At 53.1% G+C, this 23,549-nt stretch overlaps 4 protein-coding genes across 5 annotated transcripts; 1 reads left to right on the top strand and 3 right to left on the bottom strand.

Annotated features, from left to right (window-relative positions):
- Nucleotides 1-59: 59 nt before the first annotated feature.
- Nucleotides 60-3,940, bottom strand: LOC131672381 (coiled-coil domain-containing protein 50-like). The gene is made up of 8 exons (XM_058949572.1): nucleotides 3,694-3,940; nucleotides 3,516-3,579; nucleotides 2,543-2,605; nucleotides 2,350-2,467; nucleotides 2,082-2,259; nucleotides 1,661-2,012; nucleotides 1,311-1,595; nucleotides 60-1,224 (listed from the first exon to the last, which is right to left on the bottom strand). Exons 2-8 carry the CDS (start codon nucleotides 3,571-3,573, stop codon nucleotides 1,148-1,150), a joined length of 1,131 nt encoding a protein of 376 aa, XP_058805555.1. The 5' UTR covers nucleotides 3,574-3,579; nucleotides 3,694-3,940; the 3' UTR covers nucleotides 60-1,147.
- Nucleotides 3,941-4,248: 308 nt separating this feature from the next.
- Nucleotides 4,249-6,623, bottom strand: LOC131672388 (uncharacterized). The gene is made up of 4 exons (XM_058949580.1): nucleotides 6,439-6,623; nucleotides 6,267-6,365; nucleotides 5,921-6,189; nucleotides 4,249-5,854 (listed from the first exon to the last, which is right to left on the bottom strand). Exons 1-4 carry the CDS (start codon nucleotides 6,461-6,463, stop codon nucleotides 5,315-5,317), a joined length of 933 nt encoding a protein of 310 aa, XP_058805563.1. The 5' UTR covers nucleotides 6,464-6,623; the 3' UTR covers nucleotides 4,249-5,314.
- Nucleotides 6,624-6,741: 118 nt separating this feature from the next.
- On the top strand, nucleotides 6,742-8,214 carry LOC131672390 (protein SCO1 homolog, mitochondrial). Of its 2 annotated transcripts, none has more exons than XM_058949583.1 (5): nucleotides 6,742-6,794; nucleotides 6,913-7,069; nucleotides 7,187-7,559; nucleotides 7,630-7,835; nucleotides 7,913-8,214. In XM_058949583.1, the coding sequence occupies exons 2-5, from the start codon at nucleotides 7,004-7,006 to the stop codon at nucleotides 8,096-8,098; spliced, it is 831 nt and encodes a 276-aa protein (XP_058805566.1). In that variant the 5' UTR covers nucleotides 6,742-6,794; nucleotides 6,913-7,003; the 3' UTR covers nucleotides 8,099-8,214. The 2 variants fall into 2 exon arrangements, with proteins under 2 accessions (XP_058805566.1, XP_058805567.1); XM_058949584.1 differs by lacking the exon at nucleotides 6,742-6,794 and adding an exon at nucleotides 6,801-6,815.
- Nucleotides 8,215-8,380: 166 nt separating this feature from the next.
- LOC131672374 (parathyroid hormone/parathyroid hormone-related peptide receptor-like) lies at nucleotides 8,381-23,312 on the bottom strand. The gene is made up of 10 exons (XM_058949561.1): nucleotides 22,694-23,312; nucleotides 13,835-13,925; nucleotides 12,715-12,821; nucleotides 12,404-12,562; nucleotides 11,715-11,809; nucleotides 11,325-11,656; nucleotides 11,111-11,241; nucleotides 10,957-11,042; nucleotides 10,498-10,892; nucleotides 8,381-10,418 (listed from the first exon to the last, which is right to left on the bottom strand). Exons 1-10 carry the CDS (start codon nucleotides 22,694-22,696, stop codon nucleotides 10,132-10,134), a joined length of 1,686 nt encoding a protein of 561 aa, XP_058805544.1. The 5' UTR covers nucleotides 22,697-23,312; the 3' UTR covers nucleotides 8,381-10,131.
- Between the last annotated feature and the right edge of the window lie 237 nt (nucleotides 23,313-23,549).

Below are 23,549 nucleotides of genomic sequence, written 5' to 3' on the forward strand. Positions count from 1 at the left end.
AACATGTATGATACTGTTGTAAATAATTTATTGAATACATCATGTGTTAGCTCAATAAAGATAATATAAATTTATTCACTTGTAAATAAGTCTCCGAAATCCCACGTCGTACTATAATAAATCATGTAAACGCACAATTTTTCGCAGTAATAGATTACTAATTACTGCACAAATATTTCTCATAATTATAAACATAATTCTCTATTGCTCGATATGCGAAGCAAGTATACTGATAATACTAATACTTTTATTTTTTTTTTATCCATATATGATTAGATCTTTTGGAGGTAAAAACGCAGTTCAAACGTTTATATTTTTTAATAATAAAACTTATTAATGATTAATTTCTGCAAGATCTCAGATCTTTGGCAACAATTGGTTCGAATAAAAGTCGAGTTGACCAAATATAGTGTAAAATCTCACTACGAGTGTAAGGTATACGATTCATAAAAGTATTGTATACAATGTTAATATAATGATTGAATTTTGATTGATGATGAAAAAGTATTGCCTTAAGATGCTACTTTGAAAGCTTATCAAGTAAAACCAGTTTGCTAATCGTATAATAAATGCACTTCCTATTTCATTTAGTTTAGCTCGATAGTCGAGGCACTCGGGTAAAAATTGATGCCCATATCTCAAAGGCACAATTGAATTTCATTATCAGCAATTTATTCCAAGGTGAAAAAGGCCTCATAAGCGTTATGTATACTATGAAATATGGTGGAAATACTTTTGTATTAATATATATATATACTGACATAGGAATGTACATGGAAAGTTAGTTTGTAAAAAGGTCTTCCAGAATTTGTTACAAAATCTATCTAAAATGTTATCATAACGTTGATTCGTTAAATTACTTTAAAATATAAAAGTAGAGTAGCAATTTTATTCAATATTATGTTGCTATAAAACTCATTTCTGTTCACGACTCCCCTGACACATATCGCTCGTGGAAACATCATTAAGTTTAATTAATAATATTGTACACCGTTTCGTTATGTAAAAATATATCATAATTTTATAATTACATTTAATTTTTTTCGTGGGACAAAAATATTTCCACCAGATTACAAACGAATAGAAAAACGTGTAAAATTCGTAATTCATTTTCACATAGTCTCATTGTTAATAACGTAACGAGTGCCTACTGTTGCTTACAGCTGTCTTTAACGCGTCGTTTCTGCTTTTCTTCGTGGATTTGCGAGGGTGAATGCTGTGGATCTGGAAAAAGTGAACGAAACAACTGGGATGAAACCGATGTGACAAACGATTGACGATTAGCAAGAGAACTAAAGAGAACTGCTTACTGGAATGATTACGTCGCGTTCCCGGGACAGGCATGTAGCAGGAGTTGGTGTCGTCGAGTACGACGTGCTCGCCGTGGGACAAAGTGGAAGGTGGCGTCGTTAGGGCGTAGCCGGGACTTATCTGACTGCTAGAACTTGAGCTGGTGTAGGCGTTGGCGTTGTACGTGGGATCGATCATCGCAGCGACGTTGCGCGGCTGCGTCTCCTCGTCCAATTCCCCGGAGTAGCTGCGAATCTCTTCGGGGTCCGACGGCTGCCGACTGTGGCGTCCCTGCCTCGGTTTCGCTGACATTTGTAATCGATAGCATTATTATCCGTAATCGTGTTGAACGTAACCTCGGTGAACTCACGTAGGCTGGACTTGAGATCCAGCTTGTCGGGTCGCCGTGGCCTCTCGAGGCTGCCGTTCGCCGACAGGCGCTCCTCCTCGAGGTGCTGCTGCTGCTGCTGCTGCTGCTGCTGCTGCTGCTGCTGCTGCTGCTGAGCCTGGCGCTCGAGTTTCTTCTGCCTGGCTCGTTCGCGCGCCCTCTTGGCCTTGGCGCGCTCCTTGTCCTGCAGCATCCGCGCCAGCTCGGCGTCTTGCGCCTCCATCGCGATCTTGTGGTCCAGCAGCAGTTGCTCGTCCAGCAGCACCGCCCCGGCGTCCTGCACGTCCACCCCCATCGCGCCCTCCTCCTCCTCTTGAATCTTTCGCGCCAATTCCTGCGGAAAGACGCCCCCGAGCGTGAGAGCTCGCGCGCGGACTGGCGCCTCGGCGCGAGCGAGCCTTACCTGATCCTTTTCCTCCTGTAGTCGTCGCTGTATTTCAGCCTCGGCCTCCAGTCTGGCGATCTCGTCGTCGAGTCTCAGCTGCAACCTCATTTGCTCGCGCAATTCTCGCTCCTTCGTGCGCTCCTCCCTTTCCAGCGAAAGCGCTACTTGTCTGGCAATTAACTCGTCCCTCTCTTCCCTGCGAACAAACACACGCGCCTACTGTGACAAACTTGTCGTCGAAGCGACTTCGGCCGCCGCCTGCTCTAATCGTCAATGATATACTAACTGTTCCTGCACGTAAGCTTGATATCTCAGCATCTCCATTTCCTGCTCGACTCGAGCTTTCGGCAGATCCTCCCTCACCTGTGCGTTCCGCACCTTGTTGTGCGAGTAGTGCTCTTTAACTGCAAATCACAATTTATCGGATTACTTGGTGCTGGTGGCGCGCGATCGCGACAGCAGGCAGATCGACCACGTACTTTCTTCGTCTTGCAGCCGGTAGGCCAGTGCTCCGTCCTCGTGAACCAACCACTCCCTGCAAACTACGCGTTCAAAGATGATTCATTGCTCGGGGTCCTATTTTGCTCCGTTTCATCTGCCGCAATTGTCAATTTCACGCGCACGCTAAATTCTTATCCTCGAGCTCGCGCTCAACGGGGCCACCCATCGCTGAGCCCTTTTTCTGCTCGGCTGCTTTGCCAAACGAACGAATACGATCGTACGTCAACAAATGTATTTTCGACGACTTTTAGACCCTGCACGTACGAGCCCGAGGCAACCGACTATTCTACCGATAATCATTTTTCTCAAGGATTCTTACGCTGTGACTCACGAACTGGAATAAAACTTTTGCGGGCTTTTTTTTACAACACAATAACGTCCATTTACAAGTTTCACTCGAACGAATCTGTTTTAAAAGGTTACGTATTTTCATGTGAAAGACGATTGTGCCGGTAAACTGAAAATTCGTATTGCAATCAACGAACGGAAGCTCTTTAAAAAAACTAATCCGTCCACAAGTTTCTCATTGTACATAACATAATCGAAGCGGCGGTGACTTGCCGTTACGCTCAATAAAAGTGATATCAAGGCGAAGGAAGCCGTACGCGTGGGACAGCGTAGAGTATGCAACACAGCTATGGCTCGTAAATGCCATTCACAAATTCTTTTTTCTTCCGTTCGAGATAAAAGGTCGGACAGAATGGTCGAGCACAGCGCGGTACAATTATCGTCACGAACGCCGACTCCTCCCTTGTTTATTAGATCACCATTTATTATGCCGTTAATAAAAGAGAAACTCGGCGCGTTACTGCGACGAACAATAAGGTCCGCGCGACAGCGTGCAAAAATAAAGCGGTACAGGTGCAGAAGAAAAGAAAATCAGAGCGAACAGCTGGGAAATAGCGGGAAAAAGAGTGAACAGATAAAGAGAACGAGATGATGAAGTCATACCTTCGTTAACTCTGCCCGCCTTGGGCATGGTATCGGAACCGAGCACGCTCTTGGCCATGTTTACCTGCGCGAAAAAGACCCTTTAATTCCAGTCCCCTTCTCAGGCCCAAGTTAAAAAAAAAGAAGGCGAGCAAGGACGTTCAGCGTTCAGCGCTCTGCACTCAAACATATACCGCACCGTGAAAACAACAACAGCAGCAGCAGCAATTAGGGGAATCCGAGCGGCTGCACTGCTGCGAGCTACTGGGCAGCTCGCGAGCAGCGTCTCTTTACATCTCCGAAGGCACGTCCACGTTGCTCCGAGTGCACTTTGGCTTTCGGCTAAACAATACAATTATATTTGCGCGATTCCTCACTGCAACTGACTCACGGCGCACTAGCGACAGCAGCAACATAGCAGCCCGCGTTACTCGCTGTCGCCGTCGCTCGCCACCATCTTGAAATGCCAAAGTCGAGAGTGTGTTAGTGCCACTACTACAATATGTCTATATGCGCGTCTGTGTACGTCCGAGAGAATCACTTCCTTTCGCTTTTCATCTCTCTCACATTCGTTTGGTGTTCGCGTGCCTTATAACTCCTGATCTAGCCATGTGCCTTAGAACTATACTCCACTTTTTTTTTAATTGATACGTTTGCATGTTGATTAAAAATAAATCATTTGCGACGTGATTCTACACGATTCACTTGGGATGATTTCAAACTAATGAATAATCAACTGAAATACATTCTAAGAACTTAATTGCAAATTTATTTACAAAATTTGTTGCGAGCTCGGGTTCAATCGAGAATTTTTCACACAACTTAAACGATTATTTCAGCCTAATTACACAGGTGAGCTCGCAATGATCAGTGTAAAAGTAACGTAACATTCCCTTTCTCCCATTTTTCTTGCACCTGCCCCACACCCCGATGACTTTTCACGCGTATACGCACTCCCCTTATTTTTTGTTACAATGCTATGAATAAAAATTCATACAGCCGCCAGGTTAATATTCTGATTTCTCAAGCAAGTCGCGCGCTCGTTGAGAATCGTTGTGCGCGTTGCCGTTCGTAATTTTTATCTTTTTCGTATCTCGCTATACGTATCGTCTACCTTTATTTCTGTAGCGCACAACATTGCTCATACACGACATTATCATTCTCTCCTTTCTGCCTTTCACATTCGAGTAATACGTATTGTGCAGGAGTTGAATATTCAGCGCAGGACAAGACGAGGGGAAGAAAGGCGTCAGTCACGATAATTATAACAGAAAAACAAAAGAAAACGGCAATTAAAATGTGGCTTGATTTCGTTCTACAACGCGAAAAAGAGAAAACAGGTGCGATAAGATGGTTTCGCGTTGAATGTTTAAGGCAACATTTCGGGCGGACGTTATTTTCGAAAGTGCAAACTCAGCGCGCGCAGGATACTGCGAACTGCCACGGATTTCACGAGAAAGTAAGTAGGCTAATCGGTTTTTTCTTTTCTCCTTCGCGCTTGATTCGCTGCCATCAGATTAATGTTCCCGCTTGCGCTTCGCTGTTCTTGCTCCTGCTGCTTGCGTCGCTCTCTGGTTTTGCAAAAGCATACCGCACTGAAAAATCGCGCGATCACCTCGGACAGGACGAGGCCTCAGCTTGATCGTCGTCGGTATCGGCCCCGCGAAGAAAATCAGACAAACAACGGAGAATTAAAATCGTTCTGCTGTGCGATCGTTGGCGAAGAAGGCGGGGCCGTCCAAGCGCTAAAAGCCACGCGCCGATATCAGCAGAGAAGTAAGCGTTAAAACGAAGGAGAACGAGGCGCGCGTGGGACGTGGTCAGTCGAGTTCGGAAGCGCTGGTGCCGTCGTGCAGCTGCTGCAGCCCGAGGAAGTCGTCCTCGTCGAGCGCGGTCATGAACAGGAGGTTGGCCATGATGCTGAGGTCGAAGGCTTCCATACCGAGGAGCTTGGCCAGCTTGGCGGCCAGGTTTTCCACGAGGCTCTTCTTCAGTTGGTAGAAGAAGGCCGAGCAGACGACGATGGACGCGCCGACGAAGCCCGCGTTGGTCTCCAGCCGGAGGAAGTCGCGGCACTCGGGCCGGCTACGGTCGTAGCTGGAGCCTCGGGCCAGCAGGTGCAGCTGCTGGAAGAGGTCTTCGTGGCGGATGTAGGCGAGGTCGAGCAGCTGCAGGCAGGTGTCCCTGAGCTGCTGGCTCGGCGGCAGCTGGCTGTAGGCCAGGAAGAGCTCGACCACGTTGAGAGGCAGCGACACCGGTATCCGGAAGTCGAGGCCGCGCAGCACGCGCAGCTCGCTGGCGACGATGCTCTCCCGGGAGTAGTCACGCAGCGGGTCGATCGACTGCAGCAGGTCCTGCACCTGGAGCGCGGCGGAGCAGGTCAGTGGTGCGGGTGCGCGCGAGAGGCGTCCAGTCGATTCGCTCACCTGCGACACGGAGAGGCCGGTGCGGAAGAGGTCGACCTTGCTCGCGATCTGCAGACACGTGGCGAGCACGAGCCTCAGCTGCGAGGACATGTGCTGGGCAACTTGTCGCGCGCCCTCGGCGTTCACCTCCGGTAGGCCGGACACTCGCTCCCAGTACAGGCAGCCCATGTAGCGGTCCAGCAGGTGCACCGCCAGGTACTTCGCCTCATGCTCCACGCGGAAACGCTCGCTTATGATGAAGATCGCCTTGATCGCCTCCACCGTCGCACCTGCAACGCGACCGTAACGCAGAGTATTACGGCTGACGATCCCCGGCTCTGCCATCGACAACTCGCACATTCTTTACCGGCGTAAGGGACGCGAAACTCCTTGCCGTTCTTGATCACCTGTTGCTCGGCATCGCTGCTCTTGCGAATATACGCCAACCAGTCTTCCAAATATGGCTCTGTCAACAAACAAATGAGCGACTCGCACAAACCGTGCACCTCCGTGCGTGCCAACAAAAGTATCAAACTAACCTATATACGAATCATCCAAACTCATCGCCGTTCGCCTGGTCACTGAGCTGTTCTGTCGCTTTTATCTCCACTATACTATTTGGCTTTTATCGCGTGCGAGTAAACATTGGTACCGGTTATAATAAACTACACAGTATACGGAATATCTTCCTAAGCTTGCAGCTTTGAAAATTTCGCGCAAGAGCAATTCAATTACAGCTTACATCTGCCGACGCAAGATGTCGCTGTATGACAGATTTTCTGTTCGCCAAGCCGACGACCGGCATCCGACTATATACTGTAGTAGCGAGATTAGCGGGATCGGGATAGCCGATAGCCGATAGCCTTAGCCATTATAACCACTCTACCTTGCAAAAGTACAGCATGCTTGCTGCAGTGTATCACATTTTCTTTTAACAAATAAACATTAGTGAATTCAATGACAACAGTTTGGTTGTCGTTCTTGATCGAATAATTAAACTCCTAATTTCTCAGGTATTCGAACGGTTACTCTTAATTGTTGGCTGAGCGATAGACATAACCCTTTTCAACAACTTTGGACAAATAAACCCATTTTTAAACAAAAATGTCGAGTTTATTTTTGCGATCGCTCGTTTTTGCGCCACAGCTCATCAGAACTACGTCATTCCAGGTATGTTACTGTATTGTTTCATTAACAATAAAAATTAAAACGTTTGCATCATTTCACAGTAATTATCTTTCTTGCTGAAAAATAACAGAAATTGAACTTTTGTATTATTTGTTTTAGTATCGAAATATTCATTCAAGCAAAATATTATGTCAATTGCTGCCAAATAAATCTCATCGACCAATAACAACTGCAAAAAAGTCTCCTATTACTTGGAAGACCCTAGCTTCTACATTTGTAATAGGTGGTGGATTTATAATGTATATGTATTATTTGAAAGAGCAAAAGGATCTCAAAATTGAAAAGGACCGTAGACGTCAAATTGGAAAAGCAGCTATTGGGGGTACATTTGAATTGGTTGATCCTCAAGGCAAGACAGTCAAGTCAAGTGATTTTCTTGGTAAATGGGTAATGATATACTTTGGCTTTACTCATTGTCCAGATGTATGCCCAGATGAACTTGAAAAATTAGCTCTTGTGGTTGATAAGCTTGGTAAGAATTTACGCCTCCAGACTTAACATAAGTGATTCATCTAGTATATTCCCTGTACAATATTTTATAGAAAAGGAGCACCAGCTGCAAGTTCAACCAATATTTATTACTGTTGATCCACAAAGAGATAGTCCATCTGCTGTGGGAAGATATGTGAAAGAATTTTCAAACAAAATTCTTGGATTATCTGGTTCAATTGAACAAATTGCCCAAGTTTGCAAAGCTTACAGAGTATATTTTAGTTCGGGGCCAAAAGATCAAGATGAAGATTATATCGTAAGTGATTCCTTTGAAGCATTTATAAATTTGAGTATCCATACGACAGTTCATTGATAAGTTTCTACTATTTTTAGGTGGATCATACAATAATAATATATCTTGTTGATCCTGAGGGTAGTTTTGTTGATTATTATGGGCAAACACACGATGCTGAAAAAATAGTCAATAGTGTTCTACTCAACAAAATCAAACATGATAAATTGTATGGAGGAGACTGGTTTCCTTCTATTAGTTTAAAAGGTCTTACCCAACCTTCATAACTTATAAGATCATGATTAATATATTTTTAAGTAGTCTATAACTTAATGCATAAGTGTAAATAAAGATAACACATTTTTGTTAAAAACATTTCTCCAATTTACAATGAAAATCTAAAGTTTTCAAATATATTTATCACTTGTTTTTTTTTTTTTTTAAATTTGTTCTTTTTTATTGAGACTTTCAAACCTTACCTACATTTTTAATTGATTCTATAATTAATTTTTAGTCTTTACATATATAGGATTATGTAACAAAGTAAATAACTTACAGTAACCTTTAGACATAAAATTTTATTCTGATATCTTTTAATAACGTGTACAATTTAATAACACGGATGTGTATAGATTGACTTTATGTCTTAGAAACATAGAGAGCTGAAAATGCCAATTGAAGTGTTCTCAAGCATACCGACAAAAAGACACGTGATCGGAGATTTTTGGCTTGGCCCTGAACGCTCGGCAAGATGAAAGCGCTTCTGTTGCCCGATCATTTGTTTTTGTGAACTCGGAATGTTTCAAAACTTATCTGATAATCTGCCGTTGCACAACCATCTCTGAGCACCGCCCAGTGAAAAATCCTCATTCGCTCGCATGCTTATACTCGAAAATTCTTAAAACTTTATAAAATATATTTGATCATTTCCACCCCGAATTGGCCTTGTCGTGCTGTGTGATTTACTCGGTTAATTATTTTGCTTTAATGTTATCTAATATTCGCGCGACTTTGATGCGAATTAGTTGTTGTAAGCTGATCGATTTATCTACAAAACAATTTGACGAATCATACTCGAGATCTTGAAAGATTAGGATCTGTTTTTAATTAACGTACCATTGCGACGTTGACTATGATTTATTTCTGTAATAAATAATGAGTTGTAGTTTACAATGACAATCGATAACAATAAACACGATGCGATATCATGAGTTTGTTTGACAACATATTACGTAAACGCAAGATTATATCTGGAACGTACACGGGAGATGGAAATATCAAGTTGATCGATAATTTGAATCCTATTGATAATAAAACATGATTGAAAATATCGAAGGTTAGATAGCATCTAGCAGTAATAGAAGGAGTAAGATCTGAGAGTCGGGTAATCAATTTGTACAAAACCAATTCGGAGCATCATTGATAACGCAGCAATATTGGCACCACGCAATTACTTACAGCACTCGATATTCTTGCTCTCAAAGCACCTCGATACAAGTAAAACTCGATAGCTTGTGGGGGGGAATAGATAGAAAATTGAATGGCCGCGCTGCCCAGGAAGCTCTGCGGTAAACAAATCTACCTTATAAATGACATTAGGACGCAATGGTATTGAAAACATCGTCGACAATGCTCATCCACACGGCTCACGGATGGACAGTGTGATATTGGTCCGGCTTAATTATAATTGGCTTATCGATTTCTCGCTACGCGAACGCTCCTTTGATATATATCGTTCGCATTGGCGATCGCATATTGGTATGCGCGTATTAACCGCAAGGCTAGACTCGTCGAAAGATGTATACTAATAATAATCGGATTGGTCCGGGAACGCGAAGCGATTCGTACACTTGCGCACACAGTTTGCCTCAGCGAGACTCGTATTTCCCTCCTCGACGCATAAGTGCGTCCCTGACAACATAAGTGACGATATAAGTGCTATTGACACGAGTAATGAACGAGGCATCTAGGGCACGTTTTTCGGTAGATCTCGCGCCTCTCCTCGCCGAGGTAGACGCGCACGTCAGTTCGCAAATCGAAGCGAGCATCCACGCGCGCGCTCGGTACAAACACGTACGCGGGTGCGCGTGGGCGCGTTTCGCGGCTGCACTCGTCGCAGCGGCCCGGCGACGAGCGCCGTGTCGATCTCCTGCTCGTCGGCTCGTCGGGCCGAGCCGTCGTCGTGGAGCGGGTTTCACGTGTCGTGCGGGTGGCGATGCAAGTGGTCGAGCTCGTAGGACAACCGGCAGCACTCGGAGTCGCTCTCGTCCTGACGCTCGCACCTATCCAGATCCAGCTCGATGCACTCCAGCGTCTGCAATCAGGCGCGTCGCTGCTTCATCGGGCTAGGTGACGATTCCTCGCGTGGATACGGAGGAGAGGGGGGAGAGGGGCACGAAAGCAGTCGCAAGTGGCTCTCGTCGTTGCTCGTTGCAGCTCTAGGACGTGTACTAACATTGGAGCAGAGCGAGTGCCGGCCGTGGTCCGCGTCGCTGCAAAGCGTCGGCCGGCAGCTGACGGGGTTGCCGTTGCCGGGGCCGGCGCCCGACACCTCCAGAAAGCCCCGGCTGCTCGCCAGACTGCCGCCCCGGGTCTCGATCCCGATGTCTGCACCGAGAACACGCGCAGGCACACGCGGCCAGATGAAAATCTTGTCATCGGCAGAGGGGGGAGTAGGGGGCGAGACCTTGAGTGCTGGCCGCGGAGTGGCTGAGCGTGCGCCGGCCGTGGCGCCAAGCGGCCAGCAGGCGGCGGCAGCAGCCGGCCATGCGCGACTGCTGCTCGGCGGCGGCGGCGGCGGCGACGGCGGCGGCGGTGTGGCAGCTGCAGCTGCTGGCCGAGCGCGGTCGGAGCCGCGGGCGGGGGCACAGCACGCGCCGCAGCTCGCCGCGTACCTCGTCGTTGAGGAAGCAGTAGAGCAGGGCCACGAAGAAGCCCTGCACGGAGGCGAAGGCCTGGTCGGTGAGCAGCCAGAGCGCCTCCAGCGACTCATTCAGCGTGACGCCGTAGGACACCAGCAGGAAGACGGAATAGTGCGCGCCGAACAGCGGCACCAGCACCATCGTGCTTCGCGCCCACTTCCTGTCGCAACAGAGTCGGCGGTCAGTGGGGCGGTCGCGGGCGCCCGGCCACCTACCTGGCTTACTTCAGGCGCCTCCTCCTCTCGGACATGGTGGACTCGAGCTTGGTCAGGAGCACGCGCACGATCCTGACAAAGAGCACGCAGTTGATCTGCAACAACGGGCGGCCGGTTGCAGGCGGGCGCTCGGTCGGTCGGTCGCTCGCCGCCACACACTTACCGCCACGGAGAGGGTGATGGGCAGCCGGATCACCTGGAAGATGAGGCCGTGCTCGTGCGTGGTCCAGCAGTAGGTGTCCTCGTAGAGGGCGCGCAGCGCCACCCAGATGCCCACCGAGACGCCGGGCATGGCTGCAACAGAGACAACAGCTGCAGCCGGCACGGCGGGGGTGCGAGCGCCGCGCCACGGCCGCGCGGACGACGGTAGCGCGCACCCCAGCCGACGAGCGCGTAGACGACGATGCTGGCGTTGGGGTCGGCCAGCAGCGCGCAGAAGACCAGGTGGTACAGGTAGAGGCCCTCCATGAGGATCCACGAGTAGTTGGACAGGATGCAGTACTGCCAGAGCGAGGTGAAGGCCTTGCAGCGCCAGTTGTCCTGCAGGCTGTCGCCGAGCAGGTAGTTCTGGCCGTCCTTCACGAGCACGTCCGACGACAGGCCCACGCCCGCGACGAACAGCAGCTCCTTCAGCAGCCAGGCGAACGCGCGCGCGACGAACGAGCCGAACAGGTGCATGTGCAGCAGGTTGCGCTGGCAGCGCAGCTTCCTGCGCGACAACCGTTAGACCCGGGCCCGCCTCTCCGCGGCCGTGTGCGCATACTCACTTGAAGCTGGCGAAGATGCACAGGGCCAGCAGCAGGCTGCAGAACGACAGGCTGTAGCCCGTTTTCGAGATGCCCTTTATCGCCGGCAGCATCATCTGCGAGAAACAGGCCACGGGGCTATCCGCCAACCGACGCCGCGGCGCGACGACGAGAGGCTCCGGCCCGCGAGGCGAGTTTTCCAATAAAACCCATCGGCCCGCGTCCCGCCGTAAACGCCGCGCGCTCGTTTCGTCTCAACGGCCCTCGCCGCCTCCTCGCCGCCACCTCGCCCATCGACGCCCGCTCACGCGAACTCTCGCCTCGGACCGCGGCCGAGTGCGCCGCGATATGGCGTCGGACGCGCGGGCGGACAGCGCGGCTAAGAGGTGCTCCTCTGTCGGTCGCAGCTCGCGCGCGTCGATGGCATTTTTTAACTTTCAAAGTAGCTGCGCGGTTTATTGCCGCGTCGAAGAGGGCAGCACGACGCGAGTAAACTCGTCGAGCGTCGCGGCGAATAGTCTACACCGGAAGATTAACGAGCGCGCGCGAGTTTATTGGAAAACTCGTGTTTAGCATCGCCCGTTCGTTCTCGAAAAAAAAAAAAACAACAACACAAAAAACAAAAAATACAGAGAGGAAGAACGAACTTTCAGGTAGAAAAGTGGTCGATTCGTTCGTCGAGACGTCGTGACTAATGCGAGCACGCTTACCTCGAACATGCTGCTGTTTTTCCCCTGATTGCCGGGCAGCTCGACCACCACGGTAATGTAGCGCTCGCGATAGCAGCGCGAAAAATTGGTCCAGGTGTTGTTGTGTTCGGGGCTCCAGTACCAGTCGCCGCTCGGCATGCACTGCCGCGTCGCGTTCTCCTACGAGCCCGCGCAGCGCCATAATTATTAGCCGGGGCTCCATCTCTGTCTTGCCGCTTCTCGGTCGACTCGAGCGCGAATGCGCGACCGGCGACGCGACTGGTTGTACGCGGCAACGAACCATCCGTCATTCTTGAAATTGCTATACCGACCTGTCCGTCGAATCCAGTGATGTAGTCCGGGCACAGCTGCACCGCGAGCTCGCCGCCGGCCGTCGACGCCCAGCACGCGATGCCGTCCCACGTCGACGGGCACCAGCCTGTATACAGACAATCGCCCGATTCTCATCTATTGGCGTTGTAAGTCGGCTGGAGCCCTTTTTCATGCTCCGTTGGCCAGCTCCATCGATCAGTCCGCGGGCCTCCCTCTCCTTGCGCCGCCACTACATGTTCTGATCGCGTCACTCGACACCTATGACTGTTTTTTTTTGCGCGCCGACGCGGCTCGTTCTCTCTCTCTCTCTCTCTCTCTTTCTCTCTTTCTCTTTCTCGATGAATTAACTGACGTGTTTTCAAAGCTGGCTCGCGGCAAGTGGAAAAGGACTGGATTCGATCAGACGCGTCGGTCGATCGAACTTGGCGAGTCTGACGGACGCGCAAAAGAGCCTGTCGGCGATTAAGAACCCTTGCCGGTCGGAAATGGACTTTAATTTGGCAACGGTCAAAGCCGCGTTGCCGATTATCCCGGTCGTTATCCGCACAAGCGCGTCCGACGAGCGCGTGGACAAAAATCCACTGTATCATTGTCACCGAGGTCATTGCGGTTATTGCGCGAGCGCTTCGGCGCAATGTTCTTTTTTCCGTTGAATATATTCATGTTGCGCGCTCTCTCCTCTCTCTCCCGCCCTCTCGACTTTACGATCTTATCATCGGGCTACCGTGGCGTTGCGAGCTTTGAAACGCGCCACGTGGGGGGTACAGGAAAACCACGCGTAAACTCGGACGTCAATAAGAATGAAAAAGGCGCGGCGCCGTTCGGGGACCAGTCGGCGCCTAATAAATAACGTAAGCCACGCCGTGGGAGCTTTGAGGTCGTTAATGACGTTAGACGAGGGACGGTCGAGGAGTGGAAGCGCGACAGCGTCGCGGCGAAAACGCGGCGAACGAACGCCGAGGGCGCGCCGAGGGAAAAAGCCGCTCGGGGCCGAGACGCGGACGGGAATCGGATCGCTCGCGAGTACGCGCGGCGTGAAGCGACGTCTCGGCCGTGGAGGAGCGAGGACGCGAGAAGCGATCGGAGAGCTAAATGCGCGGGGGCGGCTCGAACACTTACCCTCGTGAGAACGCGAGCCGATGAGGCATCTCTGCTCGCGCATCCGCCGAGTTTGCTCCTGAAGTTCGGCGCGGCTGGAGTGGCTCGCCTCCTGAAAAAAACACATGTCAAAGTGGGCTCCCCCCGTCGAGCGGCCAGCTGATCGGGGTGCCAGAGCGGAGCCACGGCCGACAATTTCCCAGCCGGCAAGTGGGAAAAGGACGCTCGACGGAGCCAATAAACAGCCGCGGTCACGCTTCTCTCGAGCCGGGCCCGGGCTTCGATTCGCCGCAGGCGTGATCCGCGAGGGCAAACTTTGCGACGCGCCGCAGAACCGATCGGCGTTCCGCGGACCGCGCGGCCTCGGCCGTATCGATTCGCTCTGGTCGCCGAACCGGTACTTCGGGGGGCCGCCGCGAGACGGGCGATCGCGCCCGTTGCCGCGATCGATAACGGCTTCGCGGCGCGCGACTCCCGCTCGCGAGGCGTAAAAACGCTCGATGGCCTCCGCCGAATTACCATACTTTCGAACGCGCGGCGTCGGGATTTGCCGCGGTCTAAGTATAGAGACGGGAACGAGGGAGCTGCGGCGCGGCGGGGACCGGCCGGAGAAGAAAAGTTGCATATAAAGAGGCGACAAAGGAAGGCAGAAAAGGAGCTTGCCGCGGGCATACATGCATAAGAATGGAGCGCGGCGGGCGACGAGATAAAGAGCGCGAGCGCGTTATTGAACGGCTGCCGGCCGGGTCGACTTGTTAATGCTCGAAATGAAAGCGAGCGCGAAGGTGATAAATTGTCGGCGCTCGTGCGTCCGCTTGCTGGTCGGGACCGGGTCGTCGCCGGTCGACTCGCTGTCCCGGCCGCGGGAGCAGACGGGAGCGCGCCCGCGTGGCCATTTTCTCTGAAAGCGAGAGCTATACGAATTGACGCGCCCGCGCACAATCGTTTCTCACAAAGTGGACATCGTTGACAATGAGGACGCTTTGCGAGCTAAATTCATCCCACCTACGCGTCTTTCCGGATGTCCCTCGTTCTGTCTCTCTCTCTCTCTCTCTCTCTCTCTCTCTACACCCACGCTCTCCGAACTTGCCTCAAAAGTACTCAGCCCGCAAAGGAAAGTCCGCTCGTGCGGCGACAGTGGCAAGCGAACGTTGAAAAAAAAAAAAACAAGCATAATTATTGCACGCGCGGTCGCTGCTTTGAACGACGCCTGGTAGATGGTACTCGCGCGGCGAGTTCGGCGTAGGACAAAGCGCCAAAGCTACACAGGCAGAAGGAACATAGTCCGGGGAAGGCTATCGCTACGATAGCCGGAAATCGAGCATTATATCTTTTTGATCGGCTGGTGAAGATCCGCGAAAGAGTTGCGAACGCGCTGATTGCACGGGAGGAAACCGCGCCGTATAGTCCTCGGAGGCGCGAGGCGGTGGCAAAGAGCGTACTTGTATAGCGGCAACACATCTGTCGGGGCAGTAGAAAGTAATAAGCGAGCTTTACGCGCGTCAGTGAGAAAGGAAGAGAGAGAGAGAGAGAGATAGACTAGGAGATAAAGTTGCGCGTCGCTCCGAATCGTCGCTCGCGCGACAGCCCGAGCCGAACGATAAAGTTCAGCGACGAGAGCGAGACGGTCATTCTCGCGCGCGGTCGATAACGTTTATAGGTGCGCGGGGCTGATGAGGACGCTGCGAGGGCTAGATGGGGGGCGCCGAGAGACCTTGCGATCGAGGAAAGATTTGCGACGCGTCGTTGACGCGCGGACGATCGATCGGACTCGTTCGGTGCCGCCGATCGCCAAAGAGCTAATCGGTCCGTGAACGCCAACTCGGTGTGTCGTGCGCCGCTCGCACGCGGCCGGCGACGGGTCTGTAAAAGCTGCAGGCAGGCAGGCGGCCTCTCGGGCTTAGGCGATGTCGGCCGTCGGAAAGCGAAAAGCCGCCCGGCTGCACCGGATAAGACCGGGCCGGCCTAACGCGTTGACGCCCATATGTAAATCCCGTCCGCCCTAATCGGCTGCGCTGTGCTCGAGGCAGAAGACAAAGCTGGCGCGAAAATCCAATCAAACGGCGTTCGTTGACAAGCCCGCGCGTTTCTCGACAAAGCCGGAGGATCGCAGTCGTTCCTCTCCGGCGCAGTAGAGTATGAAGCTCGGCACTGCAACAGGTACGGCCTTTCAAGCTTTTGGACGCTGCGCTCGCTATCAATGGCAAAACGCTCGTGCGTTCTCTCTCTCTCTCTCTCTCTCTCTCTCTCTCTCTCTCTCTCTCTCTCTCTCTCTCTCTGCCATTATTTGTACGTTGTATTTCGCCCTACGGCAAATAAAGAAATATCTATCTATATCTTTCTTTCCGCTTCTCAAAGCGGATCTTATTGCCGTCGCGTCTCCCCTTGCCCGGGACGCTGCGCAAGCAGCACGCGCGCGCTCCAGATGGAATCTCGTCCGACGATCGCACGAGTCGTTGACGGCCGAATAATTAGGCGGAATTGTCCGCCGCGGCGGGGGAAAGGGCTGCGCTCGCCGAAATGACGCGCTCGGACAAAAGTGTGCCTCTCAAAGCTCGGTACGTGAGTCGAGTTGTCAAGCGACCGCTTCGTCTTTCCTGCCTCTTGCCCTCTCGAAAATCTCGCCTCTCCGGTCTGCACGGCTTGCCGTGAATTCTGGCCGCCCTTCCTCTCGCCGAGAGACGGCTGCGCGCACGTAGATACGTACGATTTATATCTGTACGTACGTGTATCGCGACCACGCGTACACGGTCTTCCCGAGAAAACGCAATCAGCCATGATTGCCTTCGACTTTGCAAACTGATTTGCCGAACCGAAGTGAGAGGAAGCGAAAAAAAAAGGAGTGAAAGTAGTGGGAGCCTGCCTCGACAAACGCGCGCGTTCAGCGGGAATGGAAATGAAGGCAACCGGCGGCATTTAGCCCGCTTGCGAGTGCACGGCTCGGAAGTAAAAAAGCTCGGGCTGCGCGCGCTCGCGTCGATGCACCGCAAGGGCTCTGCTTTGATCGGCGCTTCCGCCACGGCGATCGATCATTGCACCGGCGCCGCGAGGCGCGCGGGCAGCGGCTCTTCTCCTCCTCCTCCTCCTCCTCCTCCACCGCCGCGATGATCGATATCGCGCGCGCGCCATAGGACGGCACGAGCCGCGTGCGCGCTCGCGACCTACTTCGCGAGCGCAACTGCACTGCGAGTGCGACCCGCGAGTGCACTGCTCCGGCTTCGCGGATAAGCGGTCCGGATGCGCGTGGCCGCGTCTGTACCGCCGCGGCTGCGCTCGGACGCCGAAACGCGCCCGCGAGCACTCGATCGCGTACGTTCCCCCGTGCCCCTCGCGCCGTCGTGCCGGAGCGCGCGCGAACACCGGTGGCGACGGGGCGCGAGCGCTGCCCATCGATTGCCGTACGCGCGGCTTGTGCACTTGTTGCTGCGATTCGGCACAGCCGTCAAATCTGCGCCCTTCTGCCCGATCGATGGGACGCCGCGCCGAGTTTTGCCTTTATTTCCGCTTGTTTCTCATCCGCTCGACGGCTCGCGCTGCTGCGTTCGTCAACTCCGCTCTCGAGCCCGTAACGTCAAGCTCGCAATCGGCCATCGGCACTCTGTCGCAATTGCCGGAGGATTTACGTACTCTTGCGTTTCGTCCGTACCCGTCAACGAATCCGCCAAGTGAATCAACCGTAGCCCACGTTCTTCGTCTCTCTCTCTCTTTCTCGTCTTCGTTATGAAACTTTATTTCATAATAATTTATCTTAATCTAGCATTATATTAAAATCGATATCTTATTGTTGAAAATGCAAATACCTTACGATAAATTTGTGATGAATTGCGCAATTTGACGAAACCTATCGAGTATTTCGAACGTACATTATAAATAAATCACAGACTTAGGTACATTGAGTGCTATACGGTTCAAATGATCCGTGGGACAATTAAATAACGCATTACGTGAAATTGGCAGACAGAGAGACACGCGTCGTGGAAAAGCCGAGTCAAGCGATACTAGAGCGGGTCGTTATTACGTTCACTGCGCTGAAAGCGAATCAAAGCCGAGCGTAGTTGTCGACCGTGCGTGATACGAGAAAAAAAGGAGCAACGAGGCAGAGCGCGTCACGTAGAATCGCGATACTCGGTTACGGGGCGAGTTGGAGCGTCGAGCCGCTGCAGACCAGCGACGAGCAACGGGGAGCCGACGCGGGCTGCCGACCAATTAGTCGAGCGCTTCGCGAGCGACTCGACTTTCGCTTCGGTGTGGGCCGACGACCAGTCGACCCGCCTCTACGTACTGCGCCGGACCCGCACGACTGCACGGAGCCGTCGGCGCGCGGACACTCGACTCCGGCGGCCGACGATACTCGCAATTTCGCGCCGACGATCATAGCCTCGGACACCGCGACGTCGGCGAGACGCGCGGCGAATCCGAGGCGCGTGCACGCGCGCCTCGAACTCCTCGAGGATCATTTAGCGCGGCCGTAATCGCATCCATCACGGCCGCTCAGCAAGCTCTCCGCGCGGCTCCCGCGGACGCGTCAATTTGCCGTAATTGAATGGGCGATCGTGACCACGCGCCGTGTAATTCGATTGCGGCTCGGAGCAGCTTTCACACGCGGCGAAGCCGATGCTGCAGAGGCCGGGCGTTTTGCGTTCGCTCGGCCCGCTCTATGTAAAAACTAATTGGGTTCGCGTCACCGGCAATTTACATTTCTCGCCGAGGTCGCTTTCGCCTGCGCGTGTTTCCACTGCGTAGATAAGCTCGCCGCGGTGCTCCAAGTGTGCACAAATATGGCGGGCGCGTCGGTGAAATCTGTGCTCGCGCGGGCGGGCGGAGGAAAACATCGCGCGAATCGATGGCGTACGGCGCGACTCGCTCTCCGCGTCTCGTTGATCCGGTGTGTGTGCCTCGAGGTCGAGCGCGTTCGCGGCAGCTATTAGCGCGCCGTCAGCTCTTGGCGCGATTGCTTTTCCTCGGGGGCCACGACACAGGCTTGTATCCGCCGCGCCGGCTGGTTTCTCAAAGCGCGAGCCTTCCCGACGCGGACTGCTCGCTGCGAGCACTTTCGCGGCGCCGCGGGGGGGGGGGGGGGGGGGGGGGGACTTGCCGCGTTCGCGCACTCGTCCAAGTTTTCTCTCGGCGAAAGGCTCTCGAATAATTCAATGAACCAACAGTAGCGAACTCGGCAGCACTCGCACTCTCTTCTCTCTCTCTCTCTCTCTCTCTCTCTCTCTCTCTCTCGTCTTCTCTCGAACTGTGCACAGGATATCTCGCCGGTTATTCAATGACGCAAATTACCAACTCGCCAGCGAGCTTCCACCTCTGGCTAATGATCGAGATATCAACTTGCGATTGTTTCTCTCTCTGTCTCTCTCCGTTCGTTGTCTTCGACATAGCTAACGCGCGTACAGCGTTACTGCTTACGCCGTTTCACAAATTGAAACGCAGCGAGGCGCGCACTCCCTCGATCCGTTTTCTCCGTGTGCTCGCAAATAAGTGTGCATTCGTTGCAAAAAGCGAGAAGTTTTGTTGAGAGAGAGAGAGAGTTAGGTTCTATTTGGAGATTATCCGACCTAAAAAGAGAGAGAGAGAAAGACGGAAATGATGCTTGTATCAGTGACACGTGTAAAAAGCTCCGACGGAAATGATGTGATCACAGGGTCTGGTCTCTACGTCGGCCAATTAGCCTCCGGGCTACACTCGTGGAGCCAGTTTGGTCGACTGATCTCCCCTCCCTCTCAAGATTACATAAACCCGCGATTGTGTGCTTACGCGCCTTACGCGTAGCAAACCAGTCTAATCGCTAAGGAAAATCTAGCGCGGCGCGGTACTGCAATTGTCCATTCCAGAGACGCGGATAACGCACCCGATATGCGTCTCTACGGCTTAAGCACCCGCCGTACGCCGAAACGAAAATCCAGCCGCTTCTCCTCGTGCGTATGTGTGCTTTAGCTTCAGCTCGAGCTCGGTTCTCTCTCTCTCTCTCGTCCCTCTCCAGCGCGCCCCGGAAACGAGCGAGTCGCTCGATAGAATTATTCACGGCAGCGCGAACACGCGCGCGTTCGTTTTCTCGTGCTTTACGGCGCGAGTCACGCAAACGAACACCCTCGATCGCTCGACGCACCCATGGTACAGCCGTCGCGTCGGTCACGTCCAAACGCAGCGCAAAAGCTCGGCACCGCGGTCGCCGCCGATTCGCGCATCATCCTGTTCGACGCCAACGCCTCGAAAGCCCATCGGCCGGTCGGCCCGACGGGGCGTAACGGGCTGTTTTATTTTCTCCTTCCTCCGTCGACGCTCGCTCGCCGAGGCCTGAGCGCTTACGCCGTCGCGAGCGACAGACAATAACCTCTTAACTAATTGCCGGTGTACACAGAGATATTAGATTAGATTAGATTAGAGAGCGCGCGCGCGAGAGAGAGAGAGAGAGCCCATGCCGGCAGACTAATATCCCATTAGCGCGGGATGCGCCTCCCGTTGTCTGCACGCGAGCGCGCGCAACCCCCACGGCGACGCCTCGCCGGTTCAACGTCATCGATTGCCTTTCTCGTCCAAACGCGCGCGCGCCGCGCTGCTCGAAAAGCCAACCGCCTGATTTCCGCCCGAGGAACAGCGCGCAACCTTTTGCTCGTGCTGTATCTCTGTCGACGTCGCTCGCTGCCACCGCCGCCGCCACCCATTCATCATCCCCCTCGGGCCGCTTCTTCGTCTCCGCTTTCCCGTTATTAATTTTTTAATTTTTTTTATATTATATCAGCCGCGATTAATTACGGAACACCCCAGCTCGCTCGATGATAATGCCTCCCTATTTTTGCATCGACGGTTGTCATTGAACGTCAAATGACTCGCAAAATGCAGAACGGGAACTGCTGAAGTAGAGGGAACAGAGGCTTACGCTACGGCTCGATGATTCGTACGGCTGATCGGGCCATCGGCTCTCCCTTCTTGTAATGATGTCCTGGGAGTGTATTTCCCTTCAGCCGCCCATCTCCCCTCCTCCTTCTCCCGCTCCTGGTGTATCTCATTAAACGTCGAGTACGCTTCGCGCGCCAATCGACGACTCTGCTGTGTGCAGCAACGCTAATCAGCTAATTGTTCGCCTGTTAACTGATTAAACAGCCGCAGACAGAGAAGGCGCATTCGTCTTGTACCGTTCGTTCTACGCTTTATCCGCGTCCGTGGCGTTCGAACGAGCATCCGCTGGCTGGGCCATTGGGTTATTGACGCACATCAGGGGGTGTGGATGCTCAGCGGCGTGCCGTGGAGCAGCACACCTGCCTCGGCCAAAACAGCCTAGCGCTCCAAACGTTGATCTGCGTGATCGGCCACGTTGCTCGCAGCAGCCCGCGAGAATCAACCTCGCTGCTCCCGAGGCCGAAGCATTTTGGCGTTCGAGCCCGCGCGCTGACCTGATTCGACGATTCGCTGGAGTGCCTGCGCCAGGCGTCTTATCAGAAATAGCGCAGCGAGCCACAGAGTGACAGATGGTAGTTGCTCACTCGAGCGCCCTTTCGCAATTCCGTCGATGTATAAAAGCGCGCGCCCTCGATCGAAGGTGTACCGATCGACAACGTTTGTCAATTCTGGATTGACGATCGTAACGAGCTCGCGCGAGGACCGCAGGGGGCAATGATCAACGAGGAGCGGAACGCCGATAAGCCGAACGACAGATCTGCGCGAAAATAAGCGGCCTCTCGGCATCTCTCGAGCGCGAAAAGCGACGGCTGCTCGAGGAGAGCGATAAGCTCGCCGAGAAAACAACGGCCTTGATCGCGGCCAACCTTGGCGAGAAGAGCAGTCGCGATCGTTGACGCGCCGCGCCACTCTCCGAGTCGTTGACTGGTACGACGCGCTGCTCGCCGCTACACGCCGATCCTCGCGATCGTGTGTCCCACTGACTTCTCGCGCGTGCACGAGCAAATCTGCAGCTTTGAAAGCTCGCGGCGTGCTCGCTCTCTTCTCCCCTCGCCCCCCTATGATAATATCCCGCGGGGGAGCCGCACGAAGATTCCATTAATCGTGCGCGGTCCGGCGCTCCTCGTCGGCGCGCAGTCGATCCACTTGTGCTTTTCAACGATGCGATTCTGCGGTTGGAACTCGACGACAGCGAGGCGCAAGCAGATGAAACGGCAGTTTTGGCCCGCTTGCAACAGCTGATATTCAAAGACTCGCGCTGTACTGATAAGCACGCGGCCGCGATGATTGGAGTCACGATTCGCCCGATTAGCGAATCTCAGCGCGGCTGCGATGATGATAAGCTCGTGCGCTTTCGTCAGCTCGACGATCTTGATAAGAAGCAAATGTCATCTCTTTCTCTCTCTCTGTCTGTCTATCTCTACGGCGAGATCGTCGAGTGTGGCCGAGCAATGGAAGTTTGCCAGCGGATTTCAATATTCGGCACGTCCTCTTCGAAGTGACGGCTGGGTCGATCTAACCGGGGTACGCGTTCGCTCGCTCGCTTATTCTCTAATCCGGTTAAGCTTAGACGTGTACTTGGTCCGATGGCTCGAGCTTGAAATAATTCGCGCGCGGATGTACTATTTGCCAATGGATCGTGGAATTCCGGGGAGGATAAACACTCGAGCGCAGGGATAACCGAGTTCGCCGTCGCCCTCAAAAGGCTAACGCAGCCGAGTGCCTCTCCGAGCGCGCGACGAAAGGTGGCGAATGCTGGACAACGGTAGTCGCAAAAAAAACGTTGGCGCGGTCCCGATCCATTATTAAGCAGCGATGGCAATCTGGACGTGCTCCCTTATCGGCAAAAAGCTGATCGATCGAGATTCGACGAGGCGCGAGCGGAAAGGATTTATTGGGCATTGCGACGACGAGCGCGAAGGATTACACAACGAGATAGCGTCCGTGGTCGCGGGCAAACGACGCAGCTCGACTTACCATACGATCTCGGCAACAGATGCTGGAGTAGCCCTGAGAGAAATCGCTGGGGATTCGTCTTCGCTCGGAGGAACGCGTTAAGGTCGGCCGGACTCCGTAAGCACTCGCGCTATGTCCGCAGTCGTCAGCCGAACGCAGCTTCTTCTCGTCCAGCAGGTCGGCATTCTAGCGCTGGAATGCGAACCGCGCTTTCTTTCGCTTCGCCAGTGCGCCAAGCGGGAGGCGTTTCGTTGTTGCTTTTCGTTCGCACTTTCCCGATAGCGAGTTTCGCGCTCGCGCGCTCTCTCTCTCTCTCTCCCCCTCTGTTTATTAATATCCGCCACCGGTGGGAATCGCACGATCAACACTGCAAGCGTCTCAGCGCGCGCGCGCTGTACATTTTCGTGCCGCCACCACGACTATGCAAGCCCGGCAGCGATCATTTGCTATTCCTCGCGATCGTGTCCTGCGGCAAACGTCCCACCGAAGATCCAGCGCGGATTGACGACAATTGTCGCCGGGCCGAGAGCAAGCAACGAGGCTCGCTTTGTTTGCAATTCGCGAACGAAAGAGAGAAAGAGAGAGGGGTCATGCGTGTCGACTGCAGGAAGCGCAGAAAAACCACAGCCGAGAGGAAGCGGCCGATTGGATATCAGCGGCCCGACTGACTCGACTCTACTCCACTCGACGCAGAAAGAGCTTCGTTTCTCGCGCGCGCCGCCCCCCTGTACCTACGTAGTACTCGCCACGCATGTCTGCCGCTCCCCCTCCAACTTGTTGCTTCGTTACAAGCTCTCGCTCTCGCTCTCGCTCTCGCTCTCGCTCTCTCTCTCTCTCTCTCTCTTTCTCTCTACTTCTCCCAGCAGCTTTTTCTTTC

This window comes from Phymastichus coffea, unplaced genomic scaffold, assembly GCF_024137745.1.
Source record: "Phymastichus coffea isolate CEN01 unplaced genomic scaffold, Cenicafe_Pcof_1.1 PCOF00149, whole genome shotgun sequence".
NCBI classification, from domain to species: Eukaryota; Metazoa; Arthropoda; class Insecta; order Hymenoptera; family Eulophidae; genus Phymastichus; species Phymastichus coffea.

Excerpts from the sequence above, each read along its gene's own strand:
- LOC131672381 (XM_058949572.1), bottom strand. The coding sequence starts at position 3,573 with ATGGCCAAGAGCGTGCTCGGTTCCGATACCATGCCCAAGGCGGGCAGA. Across the intron at positions 2,468-2,542 it reads CCGGCTGCAAGACGAAGAAA|TTAAAGAGCACTACTCGCAC; the intron begins GTACGTGGTCGA and ends TGTGATTTGCAG. Across the intron at positions 1,596-1,660 it reads GGATCTCAAGTCCAGCCTAC|CGAAACCGAGGCAGGGACGC; the intron begins GTGAGTTCACCG and ends TACAAATGTCAG.
- LOC131672388 (XM_058949580.1), bottom strand. The coding sequence starts at position 6,463 with ATGAGTTTGGATGATTCGTATATAG. Across the intron at positions 6,366-6,438 it reads TTTGGATGATTCGTATATAG|AGCCATATTTGGAAGACTGG; the intron begins GTTAGTTTGATA and ends GTTTGTTGACAG. Across the intron at positions 5,855-5,920 it reads CCGGCCTCTCCGTGTCGCAG|GTGCAGGACCTGCTGCAGTC; the intron begins GTGAGCGAATCG and ends GCCGCGCTCCAG.
- LOC131672390 (XM_058949583.1), top strand. The coding sequence starts at position 7,004 with ATGTCGAGTTTATTTTTGCGATCGCTCGTTTTTGCGCCACAGCTCATC. Across the intron at positions 7,070-7,186 it reads TCAGAACTACGTCATTCCAG|TATCGAAATATTCATTCAAG; the intron begins GTATGTTACTGT and ends TATTTGTTTTAG. Across the intron at positions 7,560-7,629 it reads TCTTGTGGTTGATAAGCTTG|AAAAGGAGCACCAGCTGCAA; the intron begins GTAAGAATTTAC and ends AATATTTTATAG.
- LOC131672374 (XM_058949561.1), bottom strand. Across the intron at positions 12,822-13,834 it reads CGGCTCGCGTTCTCACGAGG|GCTGGTGCCCGTCGACGTGG; the intron begins GTAAGTGTTCGA and ends GTCTGTATACAG. Across the intron at positions 11,043-11,110 it reads CCATCACCCTCTCCGTGGCG|ATCAACTGCGTGCTCTTTGT; the intron begins GTAAGTGTGTGG and ends CCGTTGTTGCAG.